Raw genomic sequence first — 16,796 nt, forward strand, 5'->3', positions numbered from 1 at the left:
GATAGAAAACTTGTTTCCAAAATATATAAAGAACTCTTATAACTCAATAATAAAAAAAACAACCCAAGCAAAACACAGGCAAAAGGTCTGAAGAGACATTTCAAAGAAAAATCAGAATGCGAAATAAGCACATGAAAAGATGCTCAATGTTACTCACTGGAGAAAAGCAAATTAAAACCATGAGATACCACTACATACCTATTCCAATGTCTGAAATTTAAAAATCTGAACATATCACATGCTGGTAAAAGCAGAGTAAATGCAATGCCTCATACTTTGGTGGAAGGAATGAAAAATAACACAGCCACTCTGGAAAACTGTTTTGGCAGCTGTTTATAAAATTAAACATGTACTTATATTACAAACCAGCAACCCCCCACACACCTAGGCATCGGTCCAAAAGGAATACTAATATATGCTCATATGCAGAACTGTATGCAAATACTTATAACTACTACTACATAAATGCCAAAAATTGGGAAAAATAAGCAACAGTATAACCATATAGTACACCCATACTACTTAGCAATAAAAAGCAACAAACTATTAACACATGCAAAAACATGGATGACTCTCAAAAGTCTTATGCTAAGTGAAGTAAGCCATGCATAAAGAACCACCTTTTACTGCATGTTTCTACAATTTGGCATTATGGAAAACAAACTCCCAAAAATATGGAGATAGAAATCAGATCTGCGGTTGCAAGAAATATGGGTTAAGGAGAGAACTGACTACAAAGGCAGAGGATAAAACCATTAAAAAAAAAAATTCTATAGGAGGCAACAATATGTACTGTTCCCAGTACTATTTCATCTACATCAGCTCTGTTGTTGGTGAGTGCTAACACAGAGGTAAAAACAAACGTACTCATCAATTACCGTGTTCCTATAATGCTTTACACATTAACTCATTTAAACCATATAACGTAGATACTATTATTATTTCCATTTTATAGCTGATTTAATAGACATAGGGGTGTAACTCCTAGTGATAAGAACTTAAATCCAGGAAAGAGGAAACCAAATCATGGCAGTTTGTCTCCAAAGACTCTACTCTTAAGTACTTGATCCTGACCAAAAAAAAAAAAAAAAGTTTAGAAACTATTAGGACACGAATCTAAGAGCATATTCAAAAATGTTTGGAAATGGTGCTTTGAAAACAGAGTACTTCCTTTAAAAAATTCTGAAGACAAAACTTGTAAGAGACATTAAGCAGTTTAAAAAAAAACATACCAAATGAGGAATGAGTAGACAACTTACATTTACATTTTAGAGATTAGACATAAAATGTTTTCAACTTCATGTCATTTGGCTACCAAAAAACTTCTCACAGTAGTCAGAGCTGTTATTCTGTTTACTTTCAATTGATAAAGATCGAATTTGACATAAATGTAATTAATAAACTCTGTAACTAAAACGTTTTTTATATTTTATTTGTAAGAAAAGTGAATGAGAGTAAAGTGTCAAACAATTTGCCCCAAGTAAGAAAATGAGTTCTTATGTAAGAACTCCTAACCAACTCATTTCAAATACTGGAGCTGCTTCTACTTTAAACCTATTTTAAATATGTTGCTTGAAAAAACAGAACAAAGGAAAACCTCGCAAAATAATTTAGTCCTTAGTGAGTATGCTTTATCATTCTGTCACATTATCATTCTTGTTTTCTCTTTTAAGATTTTATTTAATTATTTATTTGTCAGAGAGAAAGAGAGATAGAGAACACACAAGCAGGGAGAGATAGAGAGAGAAGCAGGCTCCCAGGATCCTGGGATCATGACCTGAGCCGAAGGCAGTGGCTTAACCCACTGAGCCACCCAGGTGTCCCTCACACTATCATTCTTAAAAGCAATAGGATACTCATAATTGCCCCTACCAGCTCATCAACTTCATTTAACTCGGTATAATCAACATATAAAACAGCACCGGTTCCACACTGTTCTACAAAAGTATCTGTTGAATTAATAAAACAAAATTATGCCACTTAAAAAGAATATTGTAATGGAGAACCTGATGCAAAATTCATATGGAAATACAAAGGACCCTAAATGTCCAAACAAAAATTATTAGTGTATAAAAGTGTTAACTTTGACTTGTAATTCCAAATTTATTTTTCTACATACTTTAGGAGACTAATACAACTAAAAGAATTCTTAGTTTATGTCTTTGCACACACAATGTATAAAAATCTAATTTTGTGACAAAAGGGGTAGGAAGAGAGTTGTAAGGAGATTTTTTATATGCTAATGAAGACAAGCTAGTATAAATTGAAATAAGAGTATTATAATATTAGAATGATAAATGTAATTCCCATGGTAACCACAAAGAAAACAGCAATATATAGCAAAAGGAAATGAAAAAGACATTTAAACATTTCACTACAAAAAAAAAAAAAAACACCCCACTAAAGACAGTAATTAGGGACAGAGATGCTAGTAGGCATGTAAAAAATAAATAGCAAAATGATAGAAATAAGATCTTTATCAGGAAGCACTTTAAATGTAAATGGCCAAAGAAAAACACAAGTAAACCTACTGACCAGTTATCACCTATGAACACTGATGCAAAAATCCTCAACAGAATACTAAAAAACAAATTCAGCAGTAAGAATGTCAAGTATGAGTATAGAAAAACACGTTTAAACATGCAAAGACTTGAGGAATACTGTATTTTGAAACATTCCTAAGGCATGTACCAGAAGAATACCTTGGTCCAACTGAGAAATATATATAAAAAAATATTTTAAGGGGCATCTCGGTGGCTTAGTCCACTGAGCAACTGATCTCATGATCTTATGGGTAGTGGGACTGGGCCACACTGGACTCTGCTCAGTGGGGAGTCTTCCTGAAGATTCTCTCCCTCTGCCCATCCCCCAACAAGCACATGTGCACACGTGCTCTAAATCTTCAAAAATATTTTTTAAAATATCAATATACAAAATGTGTTAATACACACTTAATAACATTTGGTTAATATACAACATAAAACACAAGAGCCATTTATGGAAAAGTTCACAGCAAACATAATGGTGAAAGGCTGAAGTTTTTCCTGAAAGATCAGGACAAGGCCCACTTTTGCACTTCCAGTCAACATAGTACAGTTGGCCCTTGAACAATGCAGGGGGGTTAGGGGCACTGATCCCCACACAGTTGCAAATTTGCATACAACTTTTGATCCTAAAAAACTTAACTACTACAGTCTACCATGGACTGGAACCTTACCCCGAACATAATCAGCTGATTGACACATACTTTAATATGTTACATGTTTTTACAATGTATTCTTACAATAAAGCCAAAAAAGTATTTTAAAAATAACAAGGAAAATACATTTATATGCTGTACTGTATCTCTTGGAAAAAAAAAAAAATCACATAAGTGAATCCGCACAATTCAAACCTGTGTTGTTCAAGGGTCAACTGTACTTGAAGTTTTAGAAAGAGCAGTCAAGACAAGAAAAGGCATCCAAATTAGAAAGAAGTGAAATGATTCTTATTTGCACACAATATGATTTTATATGTAGAAAATCTTAGATTACACACATACACAAGCAGTCAGACCCGATAAATGAATTTGGCTAAGTAAGCAGGATACAAAGTCAATATACAAATAGCAGTTGTATTTCTATACCAACAATGAACAATCTGAAAAGGAAATTACTGAAAAAATTCAATTTCAATAGCATCAAGAATAAAATACTTACAAATTAACAATAAAAGACTTCTAACAATGAAAACTCTAGAACACTGCTATACAAAATTAAAGACATAAATGGACACATCCCATGTTCATTCATGAATTGAAAGACAGTATTAAGATAACAATACTGCTCAAAGTGATCTACAAAGTTGATGTACTCAGATTCAAAATCCCAATGATGTTTTTTGCAGAAGTAAAAAACCCATTCCATAATTCATACAGCATCTCAAAAGACCCCTAATAACCAAAAATATCTTGAAAAAGTTCAAGCTAGAGAAAACATACTTCCTGATTTTCAACCAGAGTGCCAAGACCATTCAATGGGGAAAGGATAATCTTCAATAAATGGTGCTGGGAAAGCTGGACATCTGTGCAAAATAATGAAGTTGAACCCTTACCTAACACTATATATAAGATTGACTCAAAAAGATCTAAATGTAAGACCTAAAACTCCTATAAGAAAACATAGGGCAAAAAGCTTCATCACATTAAATTTGCAATGATTTCTCAGATAAGACACCAAAAGCAAAGCAGCAAAAGACAAGACACACAAATTGGACTTCATGGAAAATTATAAACTGTCAAGACAATATAATAAAAAGGCAACTCATGGAATGAGAGAAAATATTCAGAAGTGATGTATCTAATAATGGATTCATATTGAGAATATATAGAGAACTCCTAAAACTGATCAACAGCAACAAGAAAAATCTGATTCAAAAATGGGCAAAGGACTTGAATAAACATTTCTCCAGATATACAAATAACCACAAGCAAAGATGCTCAACATCATTAGGTACCAGGAAAGTGCAAACCAAAACTACAATGAGATACTATCTCATACCCATTAAAATAGCTACTATCAAAAAAAAAAAAGGAATTAGAAAAAGAAAATAACAGGTGTTGATAAGGATGTGAGAAAAACTGGAACCCTGGTATACTGCTGATGGGAATGTAAATTGATACAGTGGCTGTGGAGAACAGAAAGGTAGTTCTTAAAAAAATAGAAAACAGCATTATCACATGATCTGGCAATGAACTTCTGGGTAGGTACTGCAAAGAAATGCAAACAGTATCTCACAGATATCTGTACACCTATGTTCATAGCAACGTCATTCACAATTGTTAAGATATAAAAGCAACCCATGTGTCCATCAACTGATGAATGGATAAACAAAATGTGGTATCTAAACAAAGTGGAATGTTATTCTGCCTTAAAAAGGAAGGAAATTCTGACATATGCTTACAACATGTATGAACCTTGAGGACATGATATTACGCTAAGTGAAATAAGCCAATGACAAAAAGACAAAAACTGTATGATTGCACTTATATGAGATACTCAGGGTAATCAAAATGAAAGAGACCAAAAGTAGAATGGTGATTGTCCCGGACAGGGGTGGGAAGAACGGGGAGTTACTGTTTAATGGATTATAGTTTAAAGTTTCCTAAGGTGAAAAGTTACAGAGATGGATAGTAATAGTGGTGAATGTATTTAAGGTACTTATAAGCGGTTAAATTTTATGTGTATTTTACCATAATAAAAACAAGAGTTACCTCATACCAATAGGGGATATATTAAAAACACACAAACACAGAAAAAAGTATTGGCAAGGATTTAGAGAAATTATAACCTTCCTAAATTGTTGGTAGGAATGCTATGCACATGGTACAACCACCGAGGGAAACAGTCTTCAGGTTTCTCAAAAAGTTACACAGAGTTACCATGTGAACCAAACAATTCTACTCTTCGATATGTACTAAAGAGAAATGAAAACATACATCCACACAAAAACTTGTACACAATGTTGTTAGCACCATTATTCATAATAATCAATATGTGAGAACAACTCAACTGTCCCAACAACTGATGGCTTGAAATAAAATAAAATGCATCATTCAGCCATTAAAAGGAATGAATTATTGACACATGTGAACAACATGAATGATAATGCTAAGTGAATGGAAGCTATATATAAAAGGTCACATATTTTACGTGGGTTTTACTTATATGAAAAATCTAGAACTGGTTAAGTTTATAGGGGCAGAAATTAAATTGATGGAGGGAAGGGGGAATTGGGAAAATACAGAGTTTCTTCCGGGGTAATAAAATATTCTGTAAATAAGTAAAAGATATGAAAAAACACTAACTATAAGTTACTTTAAAATGGATGAAATAGTGATTTTTTTGTTTTATGAGTTTTGTCTCAATTTTCAAAAGTTAAATTCTTAAAATTTTGAAAGGTAATTAAGATACCAGCTAAGGCACGCTTGCTATGGTTCAGACTCATGATATGTTAAAAAACAACCAAAAGCAAAAAACTAAGAAATACAATGGCACGTGGGTGGCTCAGTTGGTTGAGCAACTGACTCTGGATTTCGACTCAAGTCATAATTTCAGGGTCGGTAGTGAGATCAAGTCCCATGTCAGGCTCTGCACTGGGTGTGGAACCTGCTCAAGATTCTCTCTCCCTCTGCCCCTCCCAACCTCTGCATGCACATGCTCTCTCCAAAAAATTAAAAAATAAAATATAAAACTATACTGACAATACCACTTTTGTGTTTTTCTTTTCACTTCTGTGTTTCTTAAAAATATAAAGAAATTAAAGAAGTGATAAAATGCAAATGGTAATAATATCTGGGTGATGGTTTCTGTACATTATTTTTCTGTTTCCAAATTTCTAACAAATAGGATATATTATTTATTTTTTTTTAAGATTAATGTATTTGAGAGAGAGAGAGGGTGCACGTGGTGAGGGGAGGGGTAGAGGGAAAGAGATTCTTAAGCTGACTCTACAATGAGTGCAGAGCCCGATGCAGGGGTCAATCCCACATCCTAAAGATCACCACCTGAGCCAAAACCAAGAGTCAGAAGCTTAACCAATTATGCCACCCAGGCACTCCAGGATGTATTATTTTTTAAATTATAAAATGTTTCAAATATATAGAAGTATAAAGAACAGACTTCTAAATGAGAATACTTATTTGCTTCAGAGGATTTTATTAAAAATTTTAACATAGTTGAACATCCCTTAAAACTCCTTCCTAAAAAATCACTTACTCACACTATATTAAGAACAACCACTACCATGAAGTTGATGTACATGATGGATATATATGCTATATTTTTACTCACAGCATATGGTATGATTTGTACTGTTTAAAATTTAAATAAAGATATCATACTGTACATATTGCACCTCAACTTATTTTTCCACTTGGCATATTATAAAGATCTATCAACATTCATACATACTTTGAAAATTTTAAAGATTATATGTTAAAAGGCCTCAAACAGATGTTCCAAATTTAGTGTTTTTTCCTCTTATGCACAAAATTAAGACTATGTTTTTAAACAGTTTTGGATGAATATAGCAGCACTAGCAGCATCCTACTGCTTGTCATCATATTCATCTCCATGGGTGTTTTCTTCTGAAATTTGGAATCAAGCAACCATCTACATTGTTGACTAAAACATTCTCCCCTGAAATTTCCAAAGTAAACATTTCCAAAAGCTAAGTAATTTTAAAAGATGTAATTATTAAAGAGAAAAATAATGTTTCCATTCACCTAGATACCTAAAAATATACTTAACACATAAAAAAGTATTCACATGTAGAATTTTTGGCCGTTTTCAACACTGAAAGAGTATGAGCAGAGGCTACACGTAAAATAAAAAACAAATGCAAGCTTTAAGTTGAAGCCAGTACTAAGTAACATTCTTTTAAGTGTTAAAAAGAACATTAAGTTTAGGTAATTTGGCAACATACTTCTGGTTTCTGGTTCCAAATATAAGGAATCATTCTATCCTAACAGAAAGTAAAAACCTGAACAGACTGAAAAATCAACAACTCTTCCTGGATTTGTGAGAAAATGAAAAAGGACAAATTGCTGCCCTCAAGATTAGAGATATCATGCAAACACAGTGTCACATCAATGGAACTGATATGGGAAACAGTGGGAGACACAGCACATAGGAAAACCTGAACTGTCTGAGGAAAGGCTGGAAGCTCAGTGTGGAAACTTAAAAAGTTCAGAGTGAACCCGTTCATACAAAGGCCCCCCAAATTCTGTGGGGTTTGCCTCCAGGAACTCCATCAGGTTCTTCAAGTAAATATAAGAAACAAATCCCCTTTTCCAGTACAAGGAAGGGAAAGGAACCATTATGAAATACATCTGAACATTCTGTTCTTAACAAGGCCTGTCCTTGGAGAACTTATGTGGGGGAGGGGAAATATCCAACTCCAGTCAGCTCCAGCCAACCCTACCTACACTTAAGTAAAGCAGAGGGGAGGAGGGCAACACACTTACAAAGTTCACAATCCTACTTACTAAAAGACTCAGACCTAATCATACAAGTACAGAATGCTTTCCCTTTCCATACCCCTTAACTCTTATTCATCACAATTCCTTTTACCTAGTACATCAGGAAAAGAAAGAATGAATAGAGTATTTGAAACAATAATGACAGAGAATTCCCCAAACTAATGTCAGACACCAAACCAGAGATCCAGGAAACTCAAGCACTAAAGAAAAAAGGCCCAAAATCCAACTACCCTGTACCAGGCACATCTCTGTCAAACTACAGAAAATTTTTAAAAATTCTGAAAAAAGCCAGAAGACACATTACCTAGAGGGACAAAAATTACATGATGCCTAGTCAGAAACCAACCAAGCAAGTAAGAATAGAACAGAATCAGTACTGAGAGAGAAAAACACCAACCCAAAATTCTGTACCCTGTGAAATTATCCTTCAAAATTTAAGGAGAAATAAGGACTTTTACAGACAGACAAAAATTGAGAGAATTTGTTGACTGTAGGCCTGCCTTGCAATAAACATTAAAAGTTCTTAGAAGAAAATAACACAGATCAGAAAACTGAGATCTGCATAAAGAAAGGAAGAGCACTGAAGATGGAATAAGTTAAAAAATAAAAACTACTTCAGGGTGTCCGGGTGCTGGCTCAGCTGGTTAATGCATCTGCGTTCATCCTGATCCCAGGACCCTGAGATGGAGCCCCTCATCCGCCTCCCTGCTCAGTGGGGAGTCTGCTTCTTCTTCTCCCTTTGCCTCTCCCCACTGCTCATGCTATCTCTCTCTCTCTCTAATAAAATCTTGAAAAAACACAACTATTTATTCCTAATTGATCTAACACATAAGTTTTTTAAAAACAATACCCACTACGTATTCTATTATGCATGCTAATGAGTATAACCTTACATATATATGATTACATCTGCATGAAATGAATGACAGCAATGATACAGGGAATAAGACAGAGGAATTAGGATTATTTTGTTATTATAAAGTACACTACCTGTGAAATGGTACAGTGTTCTTTGAAAGGTGACTTGGAATAGTTGTAAATGTATGCTGCAAACTCTAGGACAACCACTAAAACAGTAAAAAACAAAACAAAAACTGACAAGCTAAGAAAGGAGAGAAAATAGAATCCTATAAAATGTTCACTTAAAACTGTAAGAGGCATAGAAAGAGTGAAGGGCAAAAAAAGAAACAAAGAGCAGGGTAACAAAAAGAAAACAGGAAGACATATAGTATAAATATTAATCCAACAATATAAATAACCACTTTGCATGCCAATAGTCTAAATGTACCCATTAAAAAACAAATTGACAGGATGGATCAAAAAACAAGACCCAAATTTTTGTTGTCTGCAAGAAACCTAGTTTAAACATAAAGATACATAAAGATTAAAAATGAATAGGGACGCCTGGGTGGCTCAGTTGGTTGGACGACTGCCTTCGGCTCAGGTCATGATCCTGGAGTCCCGGGATCGAGTCCCGCATCGGGCTCCCAGCTCCATGGGGAGTCTGCTTCTCTCTCTGACCTTCTCCTCGTTCATGCTCTCTCTCACTGTCTCTCTCTCAAGTAAATAAATAAAATCTTTAAAATAAAAAAAAAAAAAAAAAAATGAATAGATGGCAAAAAAAGATATATACCATGCTAACACTAATTGAAAGAAAGCAGGAGTAGCTATATTAATTTCAGATCAGACTTCAAAGCAAGTAAAGTTATCAGGGATAAGAAAGGCATTACATAATTATACATAATGACAAAGGGATTAATTTCTCCAAGAAGAAATAACAACCCTTAAAGTCTATACACCTAACAACAGAGCATCAAATTAAGCAAGGAAAAAATTGATAGAAATGCAAGGAGAAATAGATGAATCCACTATCTTTGGAGACTTCAAAACCTCTCTCTCAGAAACAGAAAGAAGCAACAGCTAGATAATGAGTAGGTGAACTCAAAATCATCCAAAAACTAGGTATCCTGGATCTACAAACTACTTCATCCACAACCAGGAAAATAATACATTCTTCTCAAGGCCACATACATGGATTATTCATCAAAATATACCACATTCTCGGCCATAAAATACATCTGAACAAATTTAAAGAATTGAAGTCAAATAATGTGCATTCTTAGCCCACAAAGGAATCAAACCAAAATATTAGTAACAGAAAGATAACCAAAAACTGGGATCAAACAACATACTTCTAAATAACACACAGGTCAAAGATTAATTCCCAAGAAAAGATTAAAAACATTACCTAAATAAAAATAAAAACACAATTTATTAAAATTTGTGCCATACAGAAAAAGTAGTGCTTATAGGGAAATTTATAGCACTGAATGCATATATTAAAAAAGAAGGATCTAAATTAGTAACCTAAGTTTCTACCTTAGGAAACTAGAAGAAAAAAAAAAAAAGAGGACAATTTAAATCTAAGAGAAGTAGAAGAAAAAATTATTACAAAGAAAATCAATAAAACTGAAAATAATAGAGATAAATCAATGAAAAGAAAAACTGGTTCTTTGGAAGATCAACAAAATTAATTAGACTCTAGACAAAGAAAAGAAAGAGGACATAAATTACTATTAGAAATGAAAGAAGTAATATTACTACAGATCCCATGGACAGTTTATTAAAAGGATAATAAGGCAACACTAGGAACCTTATGTCCACAAATCTGATAACCTAAATGAAATGGACCAAATCCTTTTAAGACAAAATCTTCCAAAACTCAGACGAGACAATCTAAACAAACCTATATCTATTAAATAAATTTACCCCATAATTAATAATAACCTTCCAAAACAGAAAGCACCAGGCCAAGATGGGTTCACTGGTGAATTCTACCAAACATTTAAGGAAGAAATTATACCAATTCTCTATAATCTTTCAGAAAATAGAAGTGAATACTTTCCTAATTCATTCTATGAGACCAGTATTACCCTAATATCAAAACCAGGCAAAGGCATTGTAAAAGAACTACAGACCAATATATATTATGAACATAAATGTAAAAATCCTCAACAAAATAAAAGCAAATTAAATCCAGCAATGTATTATAAAAATTAGGTCATGACCAAGTGAGATTTATCTCTGGTATGAAAAGCGAGTTTAACATCTGAAAATTAATTAATGTATCACATTAAAAAAAAGGGGGGGATTACCAATAAATACAGAAAAAACACTTGACACAATCCATCCACTCCTGATAAAATCTATCAACAAGCTAATAATAGAATGGAGCTTTCTCAAGTTGATAAATATCTACCAAAAATCTACAGCTAACATCATACTGAATGTTGAGAGCCTCAAAGCATTCTCACTAAGATCAAGAACAAAGCAAGGACGTCCCCTCTCACCATTCCTTTTGAACATCATGCTGGAAGCACTAGCTAATAATACAAAAAGACAATAAAAGGTATATAGATTGGGAAGAAATAACTTGGCAACAGGAAAATGATGCTAGTTTTGAAAAAGAACTCAAAATCCCAAGCCATTAAATCACATTTCAACTTTCCTAAGTATTTTTGACCCTTTTCCCCACTCAAAAAGAAACAAACAAAATCGCTAGGTGGCTTTTTGATAGCCTCATTTTTGGAGTTATGGCATATAAAGTCAGGATACATTATCATCATCTATGAAACAGGTATAACAGAATTGTTGTAAATGGATCATATACACATGGGCAGCAGAGAGAGGGAGAGTGTGCACAGGAGCAGTACATGGTATTTTATAATTTTATTCATTATTAAGTTTACTATGAACAGTAACAGATCCCTGTATGGGAACTATAATTGATAAAGGAAAAATATGTACAACCTACAGCATCTCCATACAAAGTTCATGGATATTAAATGGAAGTAAAACATTGTAACTTACCCACAAGTAGTATGTGAACTGAAGTGCAAAAATAGCAATGCCTTCATTATCAAAGGAGCCAGCTACTGACCGAGAAATATAACCTGGTACAATAGCAATAAAACAAGCAGCTAAAAGTCCTGCTCCTTGGTTCCAAAGTTCTCTGGTAAGCAGGAAAGTAGATATAGATGTAAGGCCGCTAAAAGTCGGTGCAAGGAACACACATACATCTCTTATATGAACAGTTATGTTCAATGTATTTAAAATCCAATGTATAAGGCCAGCTGTTATCATCAACCCTGGGTAAACCTAGGAAGATAAAAATGGAAAATTTAATTACATATAAAATAAGGTAGCTCAAAACACTAACATGAGTTCTTTTATTTTTTCACTTTTTTTTTTTTTTTACAGTAAAAAGTTTGAGGATAAGGTCTCAAAACAGTTTGCCTTCTTCACCACACTCCTAAACTACAAAATTAAACCTTCTTTTATATTGGATACAAAGAAAAAGCTCATATATGAAGCAATAGATATTTAAATAAAAGAAGATCAGACAGAATGCATCATTAAAAATGAAAATGTTTAGAAATGGAAAACTGTAGGCAAGTTTCTTGTTAATTCTACGAACTCTTTTGTCACTATAAAACAGGGTCTTTGTCTAACTTGCTCTTAAGTTTGGGGTTTTAACATTTTTTTGCCCAAACTTTTATATATGTAAGGGAATGAGAAAAAAAAAAGATAAGTATGTGCAATATTACATATGTATCTTCCTTCCTTTCAAAACCAAGATTTGGGATGTAAACAACTCTAGCTAGGAAGAAAAAACCTAGTCAGCTGATGAATTCAAAGAAATATTTTGGGCCTCTTGGAAGGTTGAATATTTTTATACCACTGAAGGTACTTAAGGATGGAAGAGAATAATAATAAAATAGAAGAGGCCAGTTAACAGTTACACTCCTTACCCTCATCCTAAAAGAGGAAGAAGAAACATTAGGAGGATTCAGAGAAAAACAAGTAGGATATTAGTTTTGAGCTATTCACAGGTGATTAAAATGTGTAATTACATTTCCATCCTTATCTAAATCCTAAAAGATTCTTTCCTTTCTCCATCACAGAACTACAAAAAAAGTTATAAATTTCCTTTCCCAGCTATACTATTTAAGACTACAAACTCCCTATGATCTTTAGACCTTTCCCTTGCTTTTTCTCCTTCATTCTTAACACTATTTCACATACTTTTTATGTCACTTAACCACTCCAGGCCGGATACACACCTTAGGGACTGGAGGTAGGTAGGGTTACTGTTCAATACAGGGATCAGAGAAAATGCCTAATTCCCAGCACAAATCCAGGGCCTGTTTATGAAACTAGACAGACTATAACCATCCACAAGGAAAGTAGTAAGAAACTTTATGCCTTACTTCCAAAGCTTTGAATAGAAACAAAATGAGAAAAACTCATTCAATACATTTGTGAATATGGGCTCCACATTTATAACAACTTCAGGTGTGAGAAACTTCAAGTTAAGAAATAATAACCTCTGAAAACTGTCCAAGAACCAGTAAAACCCCTATGGGCTCTAGTGAAAGCAAATGAGAAAGATTTTTATAGAAGTGGTCGTAAATACTAGGACACCAGGAGTCTCAGAAAACAAACCCCCAGTAAGGAAGAATTCAAAATAAAAAGTTATAAACACCAGAAATAAATTATAGTCATCAAATATTACAATCAGGTACATAACAAGGTGAGCACAATGAAGTGCAGATAATAGCTATCTACCACAACGTCTCTTATCACTCAATACCTTTCTAATTTGCCCTGGAGACCATGACTCCTCTCCTTGTTTCTGTATCTCTGTTTACATCAAGGATAAGAAAATGCCCCCAGATTAGAAACAACATTTTACTATCATGGAGAACATATTCTTTCCAGAGGGGAACATTTATAAAATGTGGCTATATGCTACACCCCAATCAAGTCTCAATAAATTTCAAATTCAAGCCAAGTCTCAATAAATTTCTAAGGACTGAAACTACAGAATTTGTTCTCTAACCATAAGTCCTCCTATGTTTAAAAGTTAAACACAATTCTAAATAATCCATGAAGCAGCAGGAATGATAATGGAAATTGAAATAAATTTCAATTTGAATGAAAATAAAAGTACTAGGATATGGAGGCGCTTGGGTGGCTCAGTGGGTTAAAGCCTCTCTGCTTTCAGCTCAGGTCATGATCTCAGGGTCCTGGGTTCAAACCACATCCGGCTCTCTCCACGGGGAGCCTGCTTCCACCTCTCTCTGCCTGCCTCTCTGCCTAATTGTGATCTCTGTCAAATAAATAAATAAAAATCTTTAAAAAAAAAAAGTATTACATATCAAAACTTAGGCATTATAAATGTAGCTAAAATAGGGATTAGTGGGAAATTTATAGCTTTAAAATAAATAGATTAATAACAAAGAACAGTTATTGAGCACACTATATTAAGAAGTCAGAAAAACATCAAAATAAACTGAAGAAAATGGAAGGAAGGAAATAAATTGAAATTAATATAGTAAAAGACAAACACATAATAAAGATAATCAATAAAGTCAGTTTCTTTGGTTTAGAGATCTAATAAAATTGATAAACCTTTGACAAAGTATCAAGAAAAAAATAAGACTAAACACGTATTTCCCCAAAGATATCTTATACTTTCTTGGGGCTCTGGGTGGCTCAGTGGGTTAAGCCTCTGCCTTCAGCTCAGGTCATGATCTCAGGGTCCTGGGATCGGGCTCTCTGCTCAGCAGGGAGCCTGCTTCCCTCTCTCTCTGCCTGCCTCTCCGCCTACTTGTGATCTCTCTCTGTCAAATAAATAAATAAAATCTTTAAAAAAAGAAAAAAGATATCTTGTACTTTCTCTTCAACATTCTCCTTACATTCCAGATCATAAAAATATTTCCCTTATGTCATATTGTGAATATAATAGCTCCCCATGAGTTATGATCAGTACTCAATTACCTAAAGTAACTTAGGGCAGCTTTAGAACCTAAAATTTAAAAATTATCTGGGGGTGCCCAGGTGGCTAAGTCAATTAAATGTCTGACTCCTGACTTCCTCTCAGGTCACGGTCTCAGGGCTGTGACACCGAGCCAGGCTTTGGACTCTGCACTGGGCATGGAGCCTGCTTAAAATTCTCTCTCCCCCTTTTTGTCTACCCCCTCTACTCCCTCCAAAATAAATAAATAAAATTATCTTCTAAATGTCTACTTTCTTCCAGAAAGTACTGTTTTCAATGAAGTTGCTACTGAACAAAACAAAACCACAAATAACCCTGAGATGTACTGTGATAAGAAATGTCTCCTCCCAGACTCCACTTGCCAAAAATAATAGGTAGTGTGAGATAACCCAAACAAGTGCAGGGAAAGGGGTGGGGGAGAAGAAGGGAGTGTCAAGAAGAGATTTAGTATATTAAATACTAAACAGCCCCAGAAAATTGAATTAGTTAACTCTACAAAGGTTTCAAGAATCTCCATCACCTTAGCAACTAATAATTTACTCAAATAACTATAAAACTTATGATTAACATAACTGTGATGAGTAACATAAATAACTGCAGATATACTTACAGTACCACCTACTATTCTTCCTAGTGGATACCATGCTCTTTCATCAAACCAATTTAAAAATTCATAGAACCCATGAGATGCAAGATGATGTGTTGATCTATAGTTAAACCTAGAGGAAAGAGGAAAAAAGGAAATGTTATGAAAGTTTGCACACTAGAAAGAAATAGTCCTATCTTTCTATTATAAACGTAAATATCTTTATATTTAATCTAAGGCTACATACATATTTCTTTCATAGAAATTGACATTATTCTCCAAGGATTAGGCTTATACAACTTATATAAAACCAAAAACAAAGGCCTCCCCCTCAAAAAAGCCATGCCAACAAAATTAATAATGCTCGAATTAACATTTGGTCATTGTTTAAAGTACAAGTGGTGGTAAACAGTTATGCATTTGAACAAAAAAAGGTGAGGGTACACAATTCACCACATAGTCCAAGTCAATGATTCTCAAAAGATTAAGAACCACTAAGAGAAGACATTATCAAAATGAAAGGAGCACACTTGACGTGATTGCCTCCAATCCTACAACCCTAAAAATTATAGGAATAAAGAATAAATTATAATAGCACTAGAACCATAAGATGTGTAAAATGAAGTATAAATGAACTATAAGAGCAATGCAAAACAAGAATATGACCTTCAGGAATGAGAAATTTAGTCAATGGAAGACAAAATACAAATGAGAAGAAACACACAGCATTTTTAGATAAATTTCATCAAATACAAAAATAAGCACACCCACTGGAGAAAAGTAAGCAACATGAAAGCTATGCATCAAAACAAATGGAAGAATACCATAGGAAGCAGAAACAGGACTATCTGCAGAGACTAAGACAAGCCACAGCTGACTGAAAGGATGTAGTAACTGTAAATATATACACACTCAACATCAGAGCACTTAAATATATTAAGCAAATGTAGCAGATCCAAAAGCAGAAACAGACAGCCATGCAATAAATATTGGGGGACTTCGATACTTACTTTCAATACTGGATAGAACATACAAAGAGAGATAAGGAAATACTGGACTTGAACCACACTTCAAACCAAATGGATCTAACAGATTAATACAGAACATTACATCTGACAGAGGCAGAACACATATTATTCTTAGGCATGCACAGAATTTTCTCCAGAATATGTTAGGTCACAAAACAAATCTTAACAAATATAAGATGACTGAAATTATATCAACTATCTTTTCCAGCCACCATAGTAACACTCTAGAAATTTAAAAAAAAAGTGGAAAATTCACATATGTGTGGAAATTGAAAATATTGTCCTGAACAATCAACAGGTCAAAGGAGAAATAAAAGGGAC

At 33.8% G+C, this 16,796-nt stretch overlaps 1 protein-coding gene across 1 annotated transcript in view; it reads right to left on the reverse strand.

Annotated features, from left to right (window-relative positions):
* The window catches only part of STT3B (STT3 oligosaccharyltransferase complex catalytic subunit B), a 96,086-nt gene that overhangs the window by 39,227 nt on the left and 40,063 nt on the right, over positions 1-16,796 (reverse strand). The window contains exons 2-3 of the mRNA XM_059162396.1: positions 15,472-15,580; positions 11,891-12,178 (exon numbers count right to left, since the gene is read on the reverse strand). Coding sequence (XP_059018379.1) covers positions 11,891-12,178; positions 15,472-15,580 — 397 coding nt within the window. The remainder of the gene's footprint in view (positions 1-11,890; positions 12,179-15,471; positions 15,581-16,796) is intronic.

The sequence above is a fragment of the Mustela lutreola genome, chromosome 2 (genome assembly GCF_030435805.1).
Source record: "Mustela lutreola isolate mMusLut2 chromosome 2, mMusLut2.pri, whole genome shotgun sequence".
NCBI lineage: Eukaryota > Metazoa > Chordata > Mammalia > Carnivora > Mustelidae > Mustela > Mustela lutreola.